Source organism: Nyctereutes procyonoides, unplaced genomic scaffold, assembly GCF_905146905.1.
Source record: "Nyctereutes procyonoides isolate TBG_1078 unplaced genomic scaffold, NYPRO_anot_genome, whole genome shotgun sequence".
NCBI classification, from domain to species: Eukaryota; Metazoa; Chordata; class Mammalia; order Carnivora; family Canidae; genus Nyctereutes; species Nyctereutes procyonoides.
In genome coordinates, this window is record NW_026575044.1 from 36948962 (window position 1) to 36967387 (window position 18426).

The window sequence follows — 18426 nt, forward strand, 5'->3', positions numbered from 1 at the left end:
GCCCTCACCTGCCTCTGGTCGCTCCCTGCGTCCCCCTCAGCCATGTGGCCCCGGGAGCCGCCGAGCGGCCGCCGCCAGCCCAGGTCCGGAGCGTGGGGGCGGGGCGCTGCGGCGGTGAGCGAAGCGCGGGCTGCGGCGCGGTGCGACCCGGAACCGCACCCCGGGCCCCGCCGCGCGCTCCGCATCTGCTTCCGGGTGCGGGCCAGGTGGCCCGGGGGGCTCTAGCGCCCGGGGCTCCCCGCCCGGGAGTCGGCCGCCGCTCTCCCGCCCCTTGGCGGCGGCCCGGGGAAGCCGTCCAGCGACGGAGGAGGCAGGGGGCCCTTCTGGGCTCCGGGTCCTGGAAATCCCGGGGCTGGGGGCTTCAGCTCGCGCACTGCGGCCGCGGGACCCCGTCGCCCCGGGAGGCAATGGCGAGGCGGACTTAGCGCCACGTCCCACGGGGGAGCTCCACCGCAGCCCGCAGCCCAGATTCGTCTTTGCATTTCAAGGCAGGGGTTTCTTTGTTTTGGGTTAAAAAAAAAAAAAAAGGTATTTTAAGGGATTTTGTCTAATCTGGGCAAGGACGGGTTTGATTTACCAAAACCAAGAGAACAAGAGAGCAGGCTGCATTTTGAAAGCTTGTGGGAAAACTTACCCACTCGCTGTTTTATTGTGATAGCTTTCGAGGTTTGTTGAGTTGGTGTTGTTTTTTTTTTTTTTTTGTAAGATTTTATTTATTCATAAGAGAGAGAGAGAAAGAGGCAGAGACTCAGGCAGAGGGAGAAGCAGGCTCCATGCAGGGAGCCCGACGTGAGGCTCAATTCCAGGTCTCCAGGATCACCCCCTGGGCTGAAGGCAGGCGTTAAACCGCTGAGCCACCTAGGCTGCCCGGGTTTTTTTTTTTTTTTTTTTTTTTTTTTTAAGCGTTCTCAAACATTTGTCTGAAACCAACTTGTGTACAAAACAAAATGATGACAAGGGTCGTTAATTCATTATCCAGAAAATTTGAATCAGTTTGCGGCAGTTGTTCTTCACCCGAACCCCAAAGCACACATCCCAGTGCACTCGCTGTGACTTGTACGGATGCCTTAATCAAGCCACTTAATCTCTCATTCAACAGGTATTTTGTCTCCTGGTACCTCACTTTCTTCACAAAGACTCAGAACATTACATCTCTCTTTTATCTTCCTTAACCATGGGCATGTTTTAATTCCCAGAGGAATCGTAGAGTTCATTTAAGGGTGCAGTGTTTAAACACCTATAAAGAATTCCGCCCAAATTACTTTGAGGGGATCTTAGTGAGCCTTGTGGGTTGATTAATTCAACAGACATTTATTAGGTACTTCTACTAAGTTTTGGAGATGTGTTTTCAGACATCATGCATTGCCTTGAAGGAGTGAAGATGCAAAGCAACAAAAGTAAGTCAAGATTATAATAGACTAGAATTGTGTCCTGTTGTGTTAGCACAAAGAAAGACTGTCCATCCAAATTTTACTGGGATTCTTGTTCTGGAGAATGCTTGAACTGGGTTACAAAAGAATAGGTAAAGGTTAGCTAATTGAAGAAGAGGAGAGTAGTTGTTCCAGATGGTGAGAAAATGTTGGCAGAAAAAATATGGCCTATTTAAGGAACTCCATATCTCTGACATCATAGCTGTTAACCTACTCTTGTCACATGCCTTACATAATACCTTTCTGATTGCCTCCATAAATCTGCACATGTGCATTTATTTTGGTTCCAAGAGACTTGGAGGGCTTTAGCCCTCTGTGAGGTTAATCACATTTCCTCCAATTGATTTGGGCAATGTGATTTTCTTCCATCTGGAGGTAAGGCAGTTTCAAGCCCCTCCTTCCAACCAAGTTGGGCCCCAAAGTCCATGGTGCAGCCAGGCTATCATGGTGTTTCTCTACTAGGTGAGGAATTTGCCTGGAAGTGCTGAGGGGTTTGGCCACCATGCATCTCCAGATTGCCTGAAACTCTGCAATTAGCATCCTGTACTACCTAGACATCCATGTGTTGTTAAATGGCTTTCTTCCTTTGCTCTAACTCTTCCTTTATTGACTTCTTCATATTTCTTACAGCTTTTGTTGCATAAAATAGTTTTTTAAAAAAGTCATAGAATCCTTTCTTCAATGAAAGCTTATGTAAAACAAGTTAGGTCATGGCGGAAAAGAGCAGTGATGAGTCTGAAGTCCCAATTACCCAGCAATCCTCCGTCCCAGTGGCCCCTCAAAGACTTTAAGCCCAAATTTGAAAACTACAAAAATATAACTGAAAACAAGGCACAGCACAACTTAAACTTCTAAACAAAGTACTCTAAATCCAGTTTATTTTACATAGTACCTCTTTTCTCACCAAATAATCACAGAAACTCTACCACATCCAAAACAGCAAATTCTGGTGATTCTGATTCCTGTATCCCTTAATGTTCTTCATATCTTACTTCCCTGTCTTTCTGATTCCATCTGGACTCTCTTCAAGTTATCCTCCTCACATCTGCCAGAGTAACCATTCACAGTGTGAGAGTGATCATGTTTTTTTTTTTCTTGAAATCCTTCACTTGCTCCCCAAAGCTTTCATGATAATGCTTCAGCACCTTAATACACAAGGTGTGTTCCTGGTAACCTCTCTATATTCCACTTCTCCAGTGAGACCAAGCTAATTTGCATTTTCTTTGATGAAAGATCTCATAACTTGAAAAAAAGTGTGAAAACAGCTATTTTATACAATAAACACTGTATAGAACTGAGCTAAGATATACAAAGACATCAGTGACTAGAGTAAAGGAAGAGAACAGATGTGTCTAGCAATAGTGGGCAGGTACCTGGTATTAGAGTGATAATTGCCGGAGGCTTTAGTGACCTAGAGGAGAGGCATGTGGCCAGATCCCACAGGATTCTGACCTACAAGAGATGGGATGACTGGCTGCACCAGAGCTTCTATGTAGGGTGGACTTGAGTGCAATATGGTTGGTAGGAGAAATTTGCTTGAAATTTTTTTGCTTAAGGTTAAGAAACATAAACTGAATCAAATAATTGGAGAGGAGAAGAGATGTTATTGAGGCATAAACGGTCAAAGCCCTCCCTTGGTACCAAAAATGAATGCATATAGATATAGAGATGATATAGCAATGCTCATTAGGTTTTGTATATAGATACAGAGATCATATAGCAATGATCATTAGGTTTTGCAAGCAGTGTGACAGAATGAGATTGAAAACTGACACTAGAGGAGAACGAGCTATGTGAATGGGGGAAAAAAAACAACAACCCTAAGCTGGAAGTGCATATATCTGATTATAAGAGATGTCTGCCACATCAGGTGAGGAATTAACCTTTAAAGGGTTCTCTATAAACGTACTTAGACGGTTCGTATAGGGCTCTTCCAAACATTCTCTAGGACCTTTATACTCACAGTGAAGTCTGCAGACCAACAGCATGAGAACCTGCTGGAAGTACAGAAATTTAGGTCCTACCCAGACCTACTGAATCTGTATTTTAATAAGATTTCCGGGTGATTTGTGTGTACATTTTGAAAATCTTGTGTGACAACCATGAGAAAGGGCCTCTTCTACCTTGGAGAGCAGTGGGAGTCATTTGACTGAAGGCCCCAGCTACTGTGCTCTAAGCTCCATTACTACACTTGCACTGAGGCTGTGCTTTTCATGGGCTGCTTTCAGCAAAGCATGAGGTGGAGCTACTCAAACTGGCCCATTCTTAGGAGACAAGAATCTTCTGATGGGGGACTTAGGCTCCATGGTTCCCCCCAAAGCCGTGCTGAACTTTCCTTAGAATCAGTGCCACATGACTTTCCTCGTCCTTCCATTTCCCCATTCACTTAAGGTCAGGTTTGTATCAGTTTGATGTTTCTCTGAGCCTCTTCAGGCTCCCTTCCTATTTTCTCTCACAGGTATTTCTCCCAATAAATTCTCTGTACATTCAACCTCTTTTTTTGGGGGGTCTGCCTCTCCAGGATCCAGAGGAACACAAAGTGCCTTAGGATACATTGTAATACAGCAGAATTCTGCCCATAGCAACTGACTCATATAGTAATTTCTGTTTCTGAACATTTTTTCTTAGGGAAATATATCCTTAAAATATTTAAGAAACAAAACACAAACCATGTTGGCACACTAATAAGAATCTCTCCCTTATTCTCTGCTTATCTTCTGCTCCCAGCTATTGAAAGCCAATGTGGCAGACTACAGGCCAGTGAATGCCTAAGTTATAGGTCCTGTGTCCCATTAATTTGTGTTCTGCCACAGAGTTTGACCAAATATGGCCCAGAAAAGTGATAAAGGTACAAAGGAAGATGAGCATGCTGGATGTTAAAATACAAGTAATATGGAGAAGTTCTGCCAAAGAAATAGTCAAGGAGGGGGTCCCTGGGTGGCTCAGCGGTTTAGCACCTGCCTTCATTCAGCCCCGGGTGTGATTCTGGAGACCTGGGATCGAGTCCCATGTCGGGCTTCCTGCATGGGGCTTGCTTCTCCCTCTGCCTGTGTCTCTACCTCTGTGTGTGTGTGTGTGTGTGTGTGTGTGTGTGTGTGTCTCACGAATAAAAAAATAAAATCTTTTAAAAAAATAAGGAAACAGAGTCAAGATTAGCAAGCAATTGGGAAAGGGAGAAAAATCCTTGAATATTATGATGTCACCATAAGTAACACTGCAACCTGGCAAGATTAGCTGGCAGTGGTGCAGTCACCAAAAAATAGTGGTGCCAGGCATTTCCTGACTTCAGGAGACTTGAAGGGAATGGAAGGGTCATGTGTAATGCGCAGTGCTGGAGTTCATCCACCATGGAACTGCGCCATAAGGATCCTGACAGCACCAATTCAGTCAGCACTCCCATTTCTAAAATAGGAAGCCCTGTCTCCTGATGAGGTGTGCCACCACTTCAACGACCTAGGACGGTGGTTGATTTCCCAGTAACAGTGTGTACAAGTGTGTATGCCACAGAAATTAATCCTTCAGTATCACGTGGTCAAGGGGAGAAGGTGTGTAATCAAGTTTATCATCACTGTGCTAAACACACGTCATCTGATAATTTTATGTTAGATTTTTCAGAGCCCTTTATATTCTAATGTGCAATATAAATCTCCAAGAGAGGACAACAGTATTCAGCTTTTCACAAAGAATTTGACTAAGGAATCCCTCCTTACTACTCCCAACTACCTAAAATCTTGGAGCAGTAGCATTACTAGACCACTCTTTAATAAGCACTACCTTCATTTAGCATCATACCCCATGTCCTCCTGGTAATAGCAGTTCAAGGTTATGATTATACCAATTTCTCTTCCAGTATTAAGAAGGGCCTAAAAAATACTAGCTCTGACTTTTTGAGTATTTTCTTTCCAAGAAGCCTCTTTGTAATGAATAGATTTCTAGGAGGGATGGCTACCAGTTCTATTGTTAATTATCTGTTAAAACCTTAGGAAGGATTGAGTTATAGGCTGGCGCCGCCATGTCTGGACCCTAAGCCCCCCGGGGGGCCTTCCCCTGCTCAGCAGGCACCAAGGACCCTAGGATGCCCCAGAACCAATGGGAGGTATTTCTGGCCTGCATGCCAGGACTTGGTCAATTCCCTGCATTTCCTCCAGGAAACAGCAGAGGGGCTGGTACAGTCCCCTGACCGGGACACCCACACCCTGGGGCCCTGCTCGGAGCTGAAGGCCTTGGAGACTCTGGGACCCTTGCCTCTGGCAAGGAATGCCAAGAACATGCTGACCCCAATCAGCCAGCCGAGCTGCAGCTTGGGGCCCCCCGGAGGCTCCCCCAGCCCCTGCAGCCCTATCCCGGAGGAGGCCCTGGAAGCAGTCAAAGCCCCACTGGGGCGCTGAGAAAGTGGACCCCCTGTTCGAAGTTCCAGATAAAGCTGGATTCCAGCCTACAGATCATACCCAGCTATAGCTTGGCCTGCAGTAGCCGTGCTCAGGCTCCCTCTACAGGCCCTGCTGGGGGCCCTGAGGTCAACTGAGGAGGCATGGAGGCCCTGGGGCCATAGTGCTGTGCTTCCTGTAGAACCCAGAACCTGTATCTCTGGAGAGATACCGAAGATGGGACCCCTCTCTGCAATGCCTGTGGTACAGATACAAGAAGTATGGCACCCGCTGCTCCAGCTGCTGGCTGGTGTCCAGGAAAAGTGTCCAGCCCAAGAAGTTATGTGGCAGATGTGGGGTGTCCCTGGGCCCTTCACAGAGAACAAGATCCCTAGTGGGAATAGGAGTAAACCCAAGGCGAAACCTTCCTCAGCATTGTGCATGTTGACACTGCCTTAGCGCATGCCATATCCATGTTTTACTTCCTTACCTCTTTACAGGACACCTCCGATTTCTTTTCCTTTAAAAGCTTTTCTTGATTAGAAGTAGAAAATGAGAATTAGCTCCCTCTACCCCAAAATCAGTGTTCAAAAAAGATGATGTACTTGAAATTTAAAAATGTTTAAAAATGCAAGTTATCTGTTTTTTCCCTCTGATGGGAATGTTATTCCCCCAATTTTCAAATGACTCTATTCCCTTATCTCTCAGTTCTTGATACAATGACACCTCTTCATCAAGGACTTCCCTGACCATCCTAACTAAAGAATTGTTCCCTCTCCCTCTTGATGTCCATTAACCAAAGACTACTGGGAACACACTGCAATCCAAGAAAGTTGGACTTTGAGGTGTTCCTGCCAGTAAGCAGGAGATTGCACACCTGGGCAAAACATGAGACATCTCAGTAAGAAAGTCTACAGTGGGGCTTATTAAGGGCTTTGGCTTGCATTCAAGGAAGTAGGATTTGCTCTGGATTGGAGGCTATAAGGAAAGGAGAGTCATTCTATGATCGGGTATCTTAATGAATTTTCTCTTGGAAGCAGAAGAAGCAGAGTACGGCTAAAGCTGCAGTTAGTAAAGAAGGAGCATTCACTCATGGTAGCTGGGAGAGGGGCTGTTTGTCATTGTAGTGCTTTGCCCAGAGTATTTGGTTTTGTCTATGCTTAGACATGATCATAGAGTAAGTAGTCTTTTTGTTGTCTCATCACGATGGCAGAGTGACCTTATCTTATGTTAATGTGCCATGAAGTTGTTACATTCCATGATGGAGCACCACCATCTAGCTCTGAGTGCCAGAGCAGCTCCCAGTGAACAGGTAGGTGATCTTTTGCTGCTCGCTTTATCCCAAAATCTTTTTTTTTAAAGATTTTATTTATTTATTCATGAGAGACACACACACACAGAGAGAGAGAGAGAGAGAGAGAGAGAGAGAGAGAGGCAGAGACACAGGCAGAGGGGGAAGCAGGCTCCATGCAGGGAGCCCGACGTGGGACTCCATCCCAGGACCCCGGGATCACACCCTGAGCCAAAGGAAGATGCTCAACCGCTGAGCCACCCAGGTGTCCCAACTTAGCTGTGTGGGGATTTGTTTTGTTTTTGTTTTTTTAGCTCTGTGTTTTAACTGCTCTTGGCCTCAGTTTCCTTGTCCAAAAATGGGGATGATGATGATAGTATCTATTTCATAGGAGTATTATGAAAATTAAAGGATCTAATCTATGTAAAGAGCTTAGGATATTGCCTGGCACATAATAAACATTAAAAATATTATTTTTATTATAGGTTACATTATAATATGTTGCTATCATATCCTATTATCATATTCTTATACAGTTTAGAGAGCTGTATAATTAATAAAAATTTATAGTAAACATCTCTGCAGTGTTTCATACAGAGAACAGTATGAAGTTTTGTTCTCCAGCTTAGTATTTTTTGCTGCCTGCTGTGTGGAAGGTTCATTATGGTACCTGGAGATATGAGTATTAGTAAGACTCAGTTCTTGCCATTGAGATACTCCCATCTAAAAACTCATCAAAGCTACTTTGTGAAAACAAACAAACAAACAAACAAAAACAAAAAAACTACAGTGTGTTTGGAGCAAAAGTCTAGACCTCTTAACTCCTTTTTCTAAATGTATATAGGAAACCAACTTTTCCTCTCTCCCATCTCCTGCAACATACATAGATTGTCTAAAGTGCTTCTTACCACTGTGTAATTCGATTAACCATGATTTTTGTGCAATGCCCTTCATGCAGTTTATATCACTCTACCCACCTGGTTTTGCTCTTTCCTTGGCTCCAAGTCCCAGATTAATTGCTCTGGACTGTCCATTTGTGCACTCAGTCCCTTCTGCGCCCTTCTCTACTCTGCTCGGTGTAAGGCGCTGCAGAGGTTTGCATCGTAACTGCCAAGCCCTGCCTGTTGTGATGCCCCCTTCCCATCTACCCCCACTGCTCACCTTAGTTCAGACCCTCTTATACCCCAGACTACAGCGGAAACTTCTCAGCTTGTCTTCCTGACTCCAGACGCTTCCTCCACCTGTCTTCCTTGCTGCTGACAGAACTCTGCCCTTATAGCATCACTTGGATCATGTCAGTCCTCTTTCTAAAGCCTTCCCAATTTTCTGCATTGCCTGTTTCAGGGCGCCTCTGTATGCCAACTGCCCATATGAAACACATGTCATCTTTACTATTCCTCGTACTCTCATCTGTCTCATGCAATGAGGCACCATGCTCTGTCACCTAAATTTCCCTTCAATCAGTTAATTGCTTCTTTTCTCCATCCTCGAAATTCTTCCCAAAGTTCAGGCCACTATGATCTCTTGATAGCAACAGCCTCCTAACTGGTATTCTCACCTCAAACGTTACTGTCTTTCAACCCTTTTTCCACCTCACCACCACCAGACTTCTCTCTGTAATAGTCGTCTAATATTGAGACTCTCCTTTTAGGCTTTAACTCCATGGTTTGGAGATGAATCTCAAACTCGATGACACACTGTAAAGGACCTTCATGATGTGACTTCCATTTATCTCTCCAGTCTCATGTCCTCATCCTGACTCTTTCCAGCTGTGTGGTCAGCCCCTTACACCCAGACTTACTAAGCCACCATCCCTTCCCACAGTGAGGCATATGACTGCTTACTGCAGTCCCATCACGTGTTATTCCCTCTACTTGGAATGCTATTACCCTCTCCCCTCACTGTTTTGGAATTTGCTTTCTTGAGGGCAGTTACTATGCTTTTCTTTGTCCTTGCATTGTCAGCAGCTAGTATAGTGCCTGGCATCTGGTGGGCTCTCTACTGAGAAAAGTGACATAAATTGTTAACGGTCAGACACAGGATTAAATGACAGAGGGCTAGGAATCAATCTGGTTTTCTGTTTCTAAATTTTGTGTATATTCCATGTCATTGTACTGCCTTCCACCTTGGAAGGATAAAACGTTGGATAAAACGTCTTAGACATCTTTAAAGTCTAGTTCATTCATTGATCCAACAAATATTTGTCAATTTCCTAATTTGCGCTAGCCACTGTGTTAGATAAAGGAAGTAAACTGGTAAGCAAGGCATTTTCTGCTTTCAACATACTTCTAGTCTGATGAAAGAGATAACTAAGGAGGCCTTTGTAGTACAATGTGATAAATATCAGGGTGTGAATACACAGTAAATCAGAGAGCCTATAGAAGGGCACATTATCCAGTTATGAAGAGTCAGGAAGGGCCACTAGAGAGAAGTGATTCCTAGGCTCATACTGCATGAAGCATAAGCCTCAGCAGGATGAGGAAGCTGGGGAAGAGAGTTGAAGGCACAAAAGAACAAGAGCAAAGATCTGAAAGTGTCAGAGGTTGTGTCAATATAGGGAACTGAAAGTTGTTCATAATTGCTGAAGTGTAAAATAACACAGTGATATTGAGACATGAATCAGGACATTGCAAGGCTTTATGATGCTAAGGAGCTTAGACTACATTCCCAAAGCCATTAAAAGGCAGGGTGGAATTCCAATCAAGAGAATTATTTGATTGGATTTAAAATTTGGAAATATCCTTTGACTACATAGTATAGATTGGGGTTGGCTGTGGTGGGGGGTAGGGAGAGAAAAGGGTGGGAAAGGGAGAATGGAGGGAGAATTGAGAAAGAGAATAAACATTAAGGAGGGGAAAAACATTAAGGAGGGGAGCAGGCTTTAGGGCAGGGATGGTAGGGAAGGAGAAATTGCTCTTTTAGCTATACTAAGTCTGATGAATTGGTATATGAGTCAGAAGCTCAGGAGTGATGTTGGGAAACCAATTACAGGTTTGAGATGTGAGCATGCAGAAGGTTATCAAGCCATGGGAACACATGACCTCACCCAAGAAGAGTATGAGGAGAGGGAAAGTGTAGGGCAGAACTTCTGACCTTTTAAGGGAAAGGTCATGGATGAGGAGCTTGGAGAAGCTAAGGGAAGAGAGCATTCTCAGGAGGAGGGAAAGGGTCACTGGTGTCAAATGCTGCCAAAGGTCAACGTTATGAATAGTAAGGGTCCACTGGGTTTTGCTCTCAGGAGACCTTTGGTGTCGTCAGTGGGAGCCTGTTCAGTGGAGTAGCGGAAGCAGAAGCTAGAGTTCAGAAAGTGGTGGAGAGGAAGAGGAAATGGAGAGAGTGTAGAGCACTCTGTCAAATAGTTTAATTCTGTGAAGGAAGAAAGAGAAATGGTACTACTCTCTGGCAGGTGGGTTTGCAAAAGATGGCACAGGCTAGAGAAGCCCCATGCTGCCCTAGAGCAGCCCCATGTGAGAGTACGTGAAGATCCAGGAGAAAGGGAGTTGATGGAACACAGGTACTGAAGGGGGAGAAGGAGGGGCCACAAACACAGGTGCAGGTTCTGGCCTTAGACATGTCAACAGAAAAGGAAATGTGAGAAAGGGGGTTGGGTGCCAGCAAGCTTGGTGCCTCAGTGGTAAGAGGTCTAGGGATTCTCATCCAACAGCTTTGGTTTCCTTGGTGGCATAGGAGGTGAAGTCGTCTGTTGAGAGTGCAGGGGTGCCAGTGGGGTAAGGGATATGAGGAAGGGCAGGATACAAAGCTCAGCCCTGGCCCCTTTTATTCTCACTCTGTTCTTTCTGTTCCCTAGGCCTTATCCTGCAAGCCTCAAGGCTTCATGTCGCCTCTGCACAGATGAGCACAAGTTGATATCTTTAGCCCAGGCCTCACCTCCAAGCTTTCAACCATCCACTCGTCACCTACCTGTCCTTCCCTGCCCTGCCCCTCCATCTCAGAGCTGCCAGTGGACAACAGGAGACTGTTAGGCAGAGCTAAGATGTTTATCCAAGTTTAGCCTCACCCACTTGTAGCGTGGCTTACTACGTGCTAGGCCCTATGCTAGCTTGTATGCCACCCCTTGGTTTTGCTCAGACGATGTTATTTGCTTAACATGCCATTTCCTCACCTGTTTCCACAGGTTCAAATCCTAGCCATCTTAATGACTTAACTTCAAAGCCATCTCTTTGCATTCACTGATAGCCCTAGCAGGAAAACAAAACTTTCCTCCTCTATCTAAACTTTAACTTATTCTTCTTAATCTGTCTCATGGCATACCTGCTGATTCATTAGTATTATAGTGTCTTTTTTTTTTAATTGATTTATTCACGAAAGACACACAGAGAGAGAGAGGCAGAGACACAGGCAGAGGGAGCCCAATGTGGGACTCGATCCCTAGACTCCAGGATCACACCCTGGGCCAAAGGCAGGTGCTAAACCGCTGAGCCACCCAGGGATTCCCAGTTTTATAGTGTCTTATCTGCATGACTAGATGATTAAATTCCTGAAAGCAAGGCGTGTTGTCAGGGTTTCTTTTCTTTCTTAGCCTAGAGCATGTATTCACTCACAAAATCATGTCACTTACTAAAGTAATGTGTATTTACTGCCTAATGAATAAATGAGTTAATCCATGATGAATGACATATTCTCTGCTTCGGTAAGTCTTTATGTGTCATTATCCCAATCATCTTTCTATTGGTAATCCTATGCTGTGTCATGGGTATATGTGGGTGATTCATAAATCCACTGCCATCCCTAAGATCTTACCCAAAAGAAATTCAAATGTTTAGTTTCTTGCTGCCTCTTTCAAAGTTACTATGCAGAATGTGTTCATTGCCACTTCCTGGTGTTGCCTATCTAAAGCTGAGGCGGAGTGTCCATCCCATCACTTCCAAATGTCTTCTCGAATATTCTAATCCTTACTGATCTACACTTCCCAAATCCCTGGGAGTGGTACTGTGGTTTACCTTTTTTGTTAGTTTTCGTTGTATACTTTGCCTCCAAAATTATTGCCTCCAACTTTAAGAGGCCAAGAGTTTGTGTATAAATGCATCACATTTTTGCTGTTATTTCTTTGCCCTGGCCCCTTTCTGCAATGTCTCTTTTGTCTCCGGTTCTCTAGTAGTTGAGAAAAAACTACCAGCAGAGGGCAGTAGAGAGATCAGAAGGACTAAAGATGGGGAAAAAGGCCATATAATAGAACTTAACAAGATTTCTCTATTCTCTAGCTTCATAGAAGCAGACGTGATTTGCTTAATTCTAGGCTCTAAATTTTAAAAGATAAAATCACAAACTGTATATCACAATACCATGACCAGTTGGAACATGAGGACAGGCTGGAGCATCTGGAAATATAAACCTGAAAAAGAAAATCGAGGCAGTTCAGGCTAGTTGTCTTTACATTTCTAGAAAAAAAAAAAAGGCTTGTGAAAGGATCATTAAACATAACAGGTGAGAGCAGTGTGCAGGCAGCATTTGCCTCAAGAAGCACTTCTAACAATAAGCAAGTTGGTGTGGGGGAGTAGTTTGAGCTTATCAGGGGTAGAAAACTTTTCCCTTTTTCCCATCTAGGTTCTTTGGCTGGTCTAATAATTAACCTGACATAAAACAGATTAATAGGAGAAAAATTTTGTACCTACTGGAGCCCCATGAAAATATGAGACTCCCCTGCAGTCAGGTAATTGAGGCTTATATACCATCCTGAGCTAAGGAGAAGGGGAGAAAGGCCTGGGGCTTCAAAGGGAGAAAGATAAGCAGAAGAAAAGAGCAAATGTTGGGTAAACATGTTTGCCATGGCATGCCTGTCTTTTCTGATATAAAAAGTTATCTGTAGTACTAGCTCTCTTCCTGGTACAGGCCCCTGATCTGAATTATTTTAGGCAGTTAAGGAGGAAAAAAAAAATCTCTTCCTGAATCTGCTGGAGCCTATCTTCAGCTTGAAAATATCCATGTGCTTAAGTGGCACGTTCTGAGGTGGTGCATTTTGCTCCCCCTCAAATTGCACTATGAGGGATCGATCTGGCAGTCTAGGAATCTTACTTCTTTGGGTATGAAGATGAATGAGAGAAGTTTTCATTGATGGAATGGAGAGAATCTAATGCTGTACATCTGTAGTGTATTTTAAAGTTCATAAAAAGCTATTTGATCCCCATAAGTTTTTTAAACTTTTTAGAAGAATGGCCTGTGAAAAGGGAATTACACTTTTGTGTTTGGCTTAATCTAGAGGACCAACAGGTGAGTGCTGTGTGGGGCCAGCATTTGCTGTAGCAGGAGAAACTTCTAACAGTAATCCTGTTGGTGGGCAGAGGGGTGAATTGTTTGAGCCACACTGGGAAACAGTGATCTGCCTATTTTAGGAATTTCCCAGCCTCAGGCTGGGGAAATACCTTTACAGAATGTGGTTTAGGACAATGTGGCTTTCGGTTTGAGGTTGAACTAGATGATTTCTGATGGTTCTTCCAAGTCTAAGATCCAGAAGTCTGTGATTTGATCTACACTTCCAATTCAGGACCAAAGATTGTTCCATCAAATCTCCATGCTGAGATCTTTGCCACTTTAATCAACAAACCAATATATCATGCTATGGTAACTCATGGAGAGTAGGGCCTTTGATCTGGCTGTATCAGGTGTTGAAAGGTGACTCAGGAACAGATAGTGGAGGTTAGTGAAGATCTGGAAAAGAGATGGATTTTATTTTATTTATTTATTTATTTATCATAGTCATACAGAGAGAGAGAGAGGCAGAGACACAGGCAGAGGGAGAAGCAGGCTTCATGCACCAGGAGCCCGATGTGGGATTCGATCCCGGGTCTCCAGGATCGCGCCCTGGGCCAAAGGCAGGCGCCAAACTGCTGCGCCACCCAGGGATCCCCAAGAGATGGATTTTAGAAGGCTCAGAAGATCAGGGAGCAGGAGAGACCATAAAGGTTGGGGTGGCTATGGAAAAGAAAGGCAGTATTGACAGGGCTGTTTGTTAGAGGTTAAGAATAAGAGAGAAAAATGTGGGGAAGGGGGTAGTGGTGATATATTAGGTTCTTTCTGTGTTCAAGGAATAGAGTGATGCTCAGGTTTCATCAGATAAGGAGTAGGATTTGTTGCAACAAGCAGATAAAAGCAGAAACATCTATGCTGCTCTAAAGGCTTGATGAAGACACAAAAGCACCACTAGTTAGTCGCCTCTCAGCAAGGAGCCTAAGCCTTTGCTCCCTACTCCCAGTTCCTGCATTCTGAGGTCTCTGTCATTCTCTCTCCACTTTTGCATCTATTCCTGGTCATCTTTTCTACTCTCCTTCTTGCTTGTCCCATGGTTTCTGTTTGTTCTGTGCCTTCACTTTCCGCGATGCCTTTATGTATCTACCCTGGCTAAAGACTATACTTTGTATACTCACAGTTAGCTAGACCCAGAAAGAATCTAGATAGTTTAATCCTATTCAGCAGAGAGCTTTTCTGTTGAGCAGAGCCTTTCAACCAGATCTTTAGTAAGCCTGCTAGAAAGGTACCATTTGGTTAGGCCTTGACCCTGTGCCTCCTCTCAAAACAGGGTTGTGGGTTGGACAGACTCACTGAGACTTCTAAGAAGGGGTAGTGTGACTGTCAGGCACACCGGATGGAAAAGCAGGGTGATTCATGATGAAAAGAGCTAAGGGCTAAAGGCAAAGGTGGAAATATTGCCCAAGGAGCCTTATTGGAAAAGCTATGAAAGAGAAGGGCTTGATCGAAAAAAAAAAAGAAAGGCTGTAATGGGCATTTCTGTGATGGCAGCTACCCATCAACCATTGCCCCTTCTTCTGGTTATAGCATGTCACCATGACTGTGTGTGTGTGTGTGTTTGTAGGTGGGGAGCTACTTCTCCTATGGAAGGTAATCTTGTGGGACTGTCAACCAAAGTGTCCTGTCCTATGAGCCCAAAGTCAGTCTCTCCCCCTCTTTCTTAATTTTGCCTGAAGATCAATAGGATAGGAAGAAAAAAATTGTCAGAACTTATTCCTTGGAAAAGCTATAGGCTAGCTTCTCCCACTCTAATCCCTGGAAGTGCCCTAGTCCTGCCCTCACCAGGCCAGATTTTGAGCTCTTTCTTTGGGACTGCAATACATTCCCTATTTGCTTCAGTTAGCCAATGTCAGTGCTTGTCACTTGCGACCAAGTAGCTATAGGCATAGGGGGTTTTCTAAGCTTTTTGTATGGGGATTTGGCAAAACCAATCATTGGTAGAAGTTTAGTTACTTAGCCATCTGTGTGTGACACCTGTAGAAACAGAGGGACAGGCACAGAATTAAGTCTAGATAAAAATAATTTAAAATCTGAATATAGGCCAGCTCATTTATTTTAGCTATTAAATAAACTGGATATAATGGCACAAATGAGCAAAAAAAATTAGATAGCTTTTAAGAGAGAAAAGCCTCCAATGACCTCATAGCATTTATGGCCTGGACTTAATAATAACTACAAAGTGCTTAATGTGTAGGTATAGGGGAGGTTAATTTCCCCCAACAAAACAATTTATCTGGATTTGCCTGATGGCATCTGACCTACTTTTCAACATTCCAGGCAGTAATTACCCAAAGCCCTCCCCAAAGTCTCAGTCTATAAAATCTTCCTTTTAATAAGATTTAACAAGCCTGTAGTGTGCTCTTGTAGCACTTTAAAGTCACAGTGGCACCTGGGCAGTGTTTTTAAAATATGCAACGCACAAAGTGCATTCTGGGGTGTTTCAGGCTTAAGAGAACACTGCAGAGATACAAACATCAGGTACCATAATCTGGAGGGAATTTTGTTGGGATGTGGGGAGGAAAACGGTGGTAGTGGTAGAAAGGCTCCTAAGTTGAATCAAGCAAACAAAAGAATACTAGGTGGATCTAGGCAGTGGGTAACTCTGAAGTGCCTCATGGTCTAAAGAACTGATTAATTTTTCTATTGGGAATAGCAGAGCAAAGGCTTAGTTACACCCAAAACCCCTTTCCATACATCCAGAGCTTCCACTTCTATTCCTATTTATGTGCATTGCAATAGGGATGACATAGTTGCTTTAACATGCCCCTTTTGCAAAATTAAAATAGTTACCTTCTCATAAGCTCAGAAAAGAGTTTGGAGAAAATATTTATTAACTGTTTCCAGAGATTCTATGTTTGCCAAACATTTCTCAAAAGAGAGTTTGAGGGGATCCCTGGTTGGTGCAGTGGTTTGGCGCCTGCCTTTGGCCCAGGGCGTGATCCTGGAGACCCGGGATCGAATCCCACATCGGGCTCCCGGTGCATGGAGCCTGCTTCTTCCTCTGCCTGTGTCTCTGCCTTTCTCTCTCTCTCTCTCTCTCTCTGACTATCATAAATTAAAAAAAAGAGAGTTTGATGTGATTGGGGGAAATTTGGTAATATTTTGGTGTTCTAGAACAGCACTGACCAATATGGTAGCTTCTAGTCACATGTGGTTATTAAAATTAATTAAAATTAAAATTTTAAATTCAGATCTTTAGACACACTAGCCAAATTTCAAGAGGTCAGTAGGCACATGTGACTACTATATTGTATAGTGACTACTGTAGTGGACAAGATAGAATTACAGAACATTTCCATAATTTCCAACATCTCCACTACAGAGAATTCCTCCAAGAAGGAGACGTTTAATAGAATTGATTAGGCAGCAGTGTTCTACAATAAGAATTGTCTACAATTCTTTGTTGTGTTTTCATCTTCCTAGTCAGCAATAAGAATGGCAAAGAGATCTCATTTCCTAAAGATTTATGTAAATACCAAAGAGACTTCTGTAAAAATACAGAACAGTTAGTGATCTTATCAAGTTTGGAACTTCTCAAAAAAAAAAAAAGTAAAAAAAAAAATGGAACTTCTCATTATTTTTTTTTAAAGATCTTATTTATTTATTCATGAGAGACACAGGGAGAGAGAGGCAGAGGCACAGGCGGAGGGAGAAACAGGCTCTGTGGAGGGAGCCTGATGTGGAACTCGATCCAGGGACTCCAGGACCATGCCCTGAGCTGAAGGCAGAAGCTCAACTGCTGAGCCACCCAGGCTCCTGAAATTTCTTTTATTAGTAAACATAATAATGATTACCTCCTATTACCCCTCATCCTCCTAATTGGCTAGGATGTTTTCATTTACTGACCCAAGAAAAGAGTACAGTGAATTGAAAAAATGAGAGTAGTAAATTTCATAGTGAGAGTGAAGCCTTTCATGAGATTATGTGGAAAATTGTTTCATTGACTGTGAAGAGGATTCAGTATCCTTAGAAAATAAATCCTGATGGTTCTTTGTGATGACTGACTCAGCACACATTTTGCAGTTGACGTATTGTGCTACTCAAGTGCCTTTTTTGTTAATAAAAGATGATACTAGCCTGGATATACAGGCAAGGCTTCTTGTGTTCTCCAAACACATTCTAAGGAATCTGCCACCTGATGTATCACATGTAGGGCAATGCCCAACCAGCCTATAATAGGTTCTCAATAAATGTTTCTAAAATTGAATTGAGAGAAAAACTACAGTCCCTTAGAAATGATAGCCATTTTTATTTTTTCATTACAAAAAAGTCACTGAATACATTGGAAAATACAAAAAAAGTCCGAAAGTTTTTCTTATGCTCAGAATTTTGTGTTTCTTAGTTATGCATAATTTTTTAAAAGAAATTGCAATTATACTGCAGTTTGAAACTTCATGTTGCACACTGTGTAATTTGGTCCTCTGGCTAGACCTGGTATGTATCGATTCTGAAGAGGTGGACTCTATGAAGGATCATTTGATGTGGGGGGGAGGCGAAGGAAATTCTCTAAGTCCTCATCTCTTTCAACATCCTTCACTGGTACCTATCTTAAAACAATTACACCTGAATGGCATTTTAAGACCATCTTTTGACAAGGGAAAGAAAGGGTGTGGCTAATTTACACTGCCAATTAGGTCCCCGCGGGTAAAGGCGCAACCAAAGCAGCAAAAAAATACGGGCAGCTGGATGATGTATTTGTTAATAATAAATTTCCAGAGCATTAACCCAGGATTTATATTTGCTTCATCTCCCCGCCACAGCTCCTGAGTGTCAGCCCCACTTCTTCCGAGTCGGGGTGTGGTGGGAGGAGCGCGAGGCCGTGCCCCTCCGGGGAGCGGCGGGCAAAGCCTGGAGCCGGCGTCTGTGGGCCAGGCGGCACCGGAGCGCGCGGGGGCGGGGCCTGCTGGGGGCGGGGCCTGCTGGGGGCGGGGCCTGCTGGGGGCGGGGCCCTGGAGGCGCCGGGCGCACGCCTCGAGTCCCCCGCGACGGTCACGTGCCGCACGGGCCCGCCACAAATAAGGCGGGCGCGGGCGCGCGCGCGGGCGCGCGGGCGGGGCAGGCGGGGCAGGCGGCG

General features: G+C 44.1%; 1 protein-coding gene and 1 pseudogene across 2 annotated transcripts in view; one reads left to right on the top strand and one right to left on the bottom strand.

Annotated features, from left to right (window-relative positions):
- The window catches only part of IMPACT (impact RWD domain protein), a 29787-nt gene extending 29624 nt beyond the window's left edge, over positions 1–163 (bottom strand). The window contains exon 1 of one of the 2 annotated variants that reach the window (XM_055324499.1): positions 9–163. In XM_055324499.1, the coding sequence (XP_055180474.1) occupies positions 9–44 (36 nt within the window). In that variant the 5' untranslated portion in view covers positions 45–163. The remainder of the gene's footprint in view (positions 1–8) is intronic. The other variant, XM_055324498.1, reaches the window with a different exon arrangement.
- LOC129508660 (GATA-type zinc finger protein 1-like) lies at positions 43–6245 on the top strand (annotated as a pseudogene).
- Positions 6246–18426: the final 12181 nt, after the last annotated feature.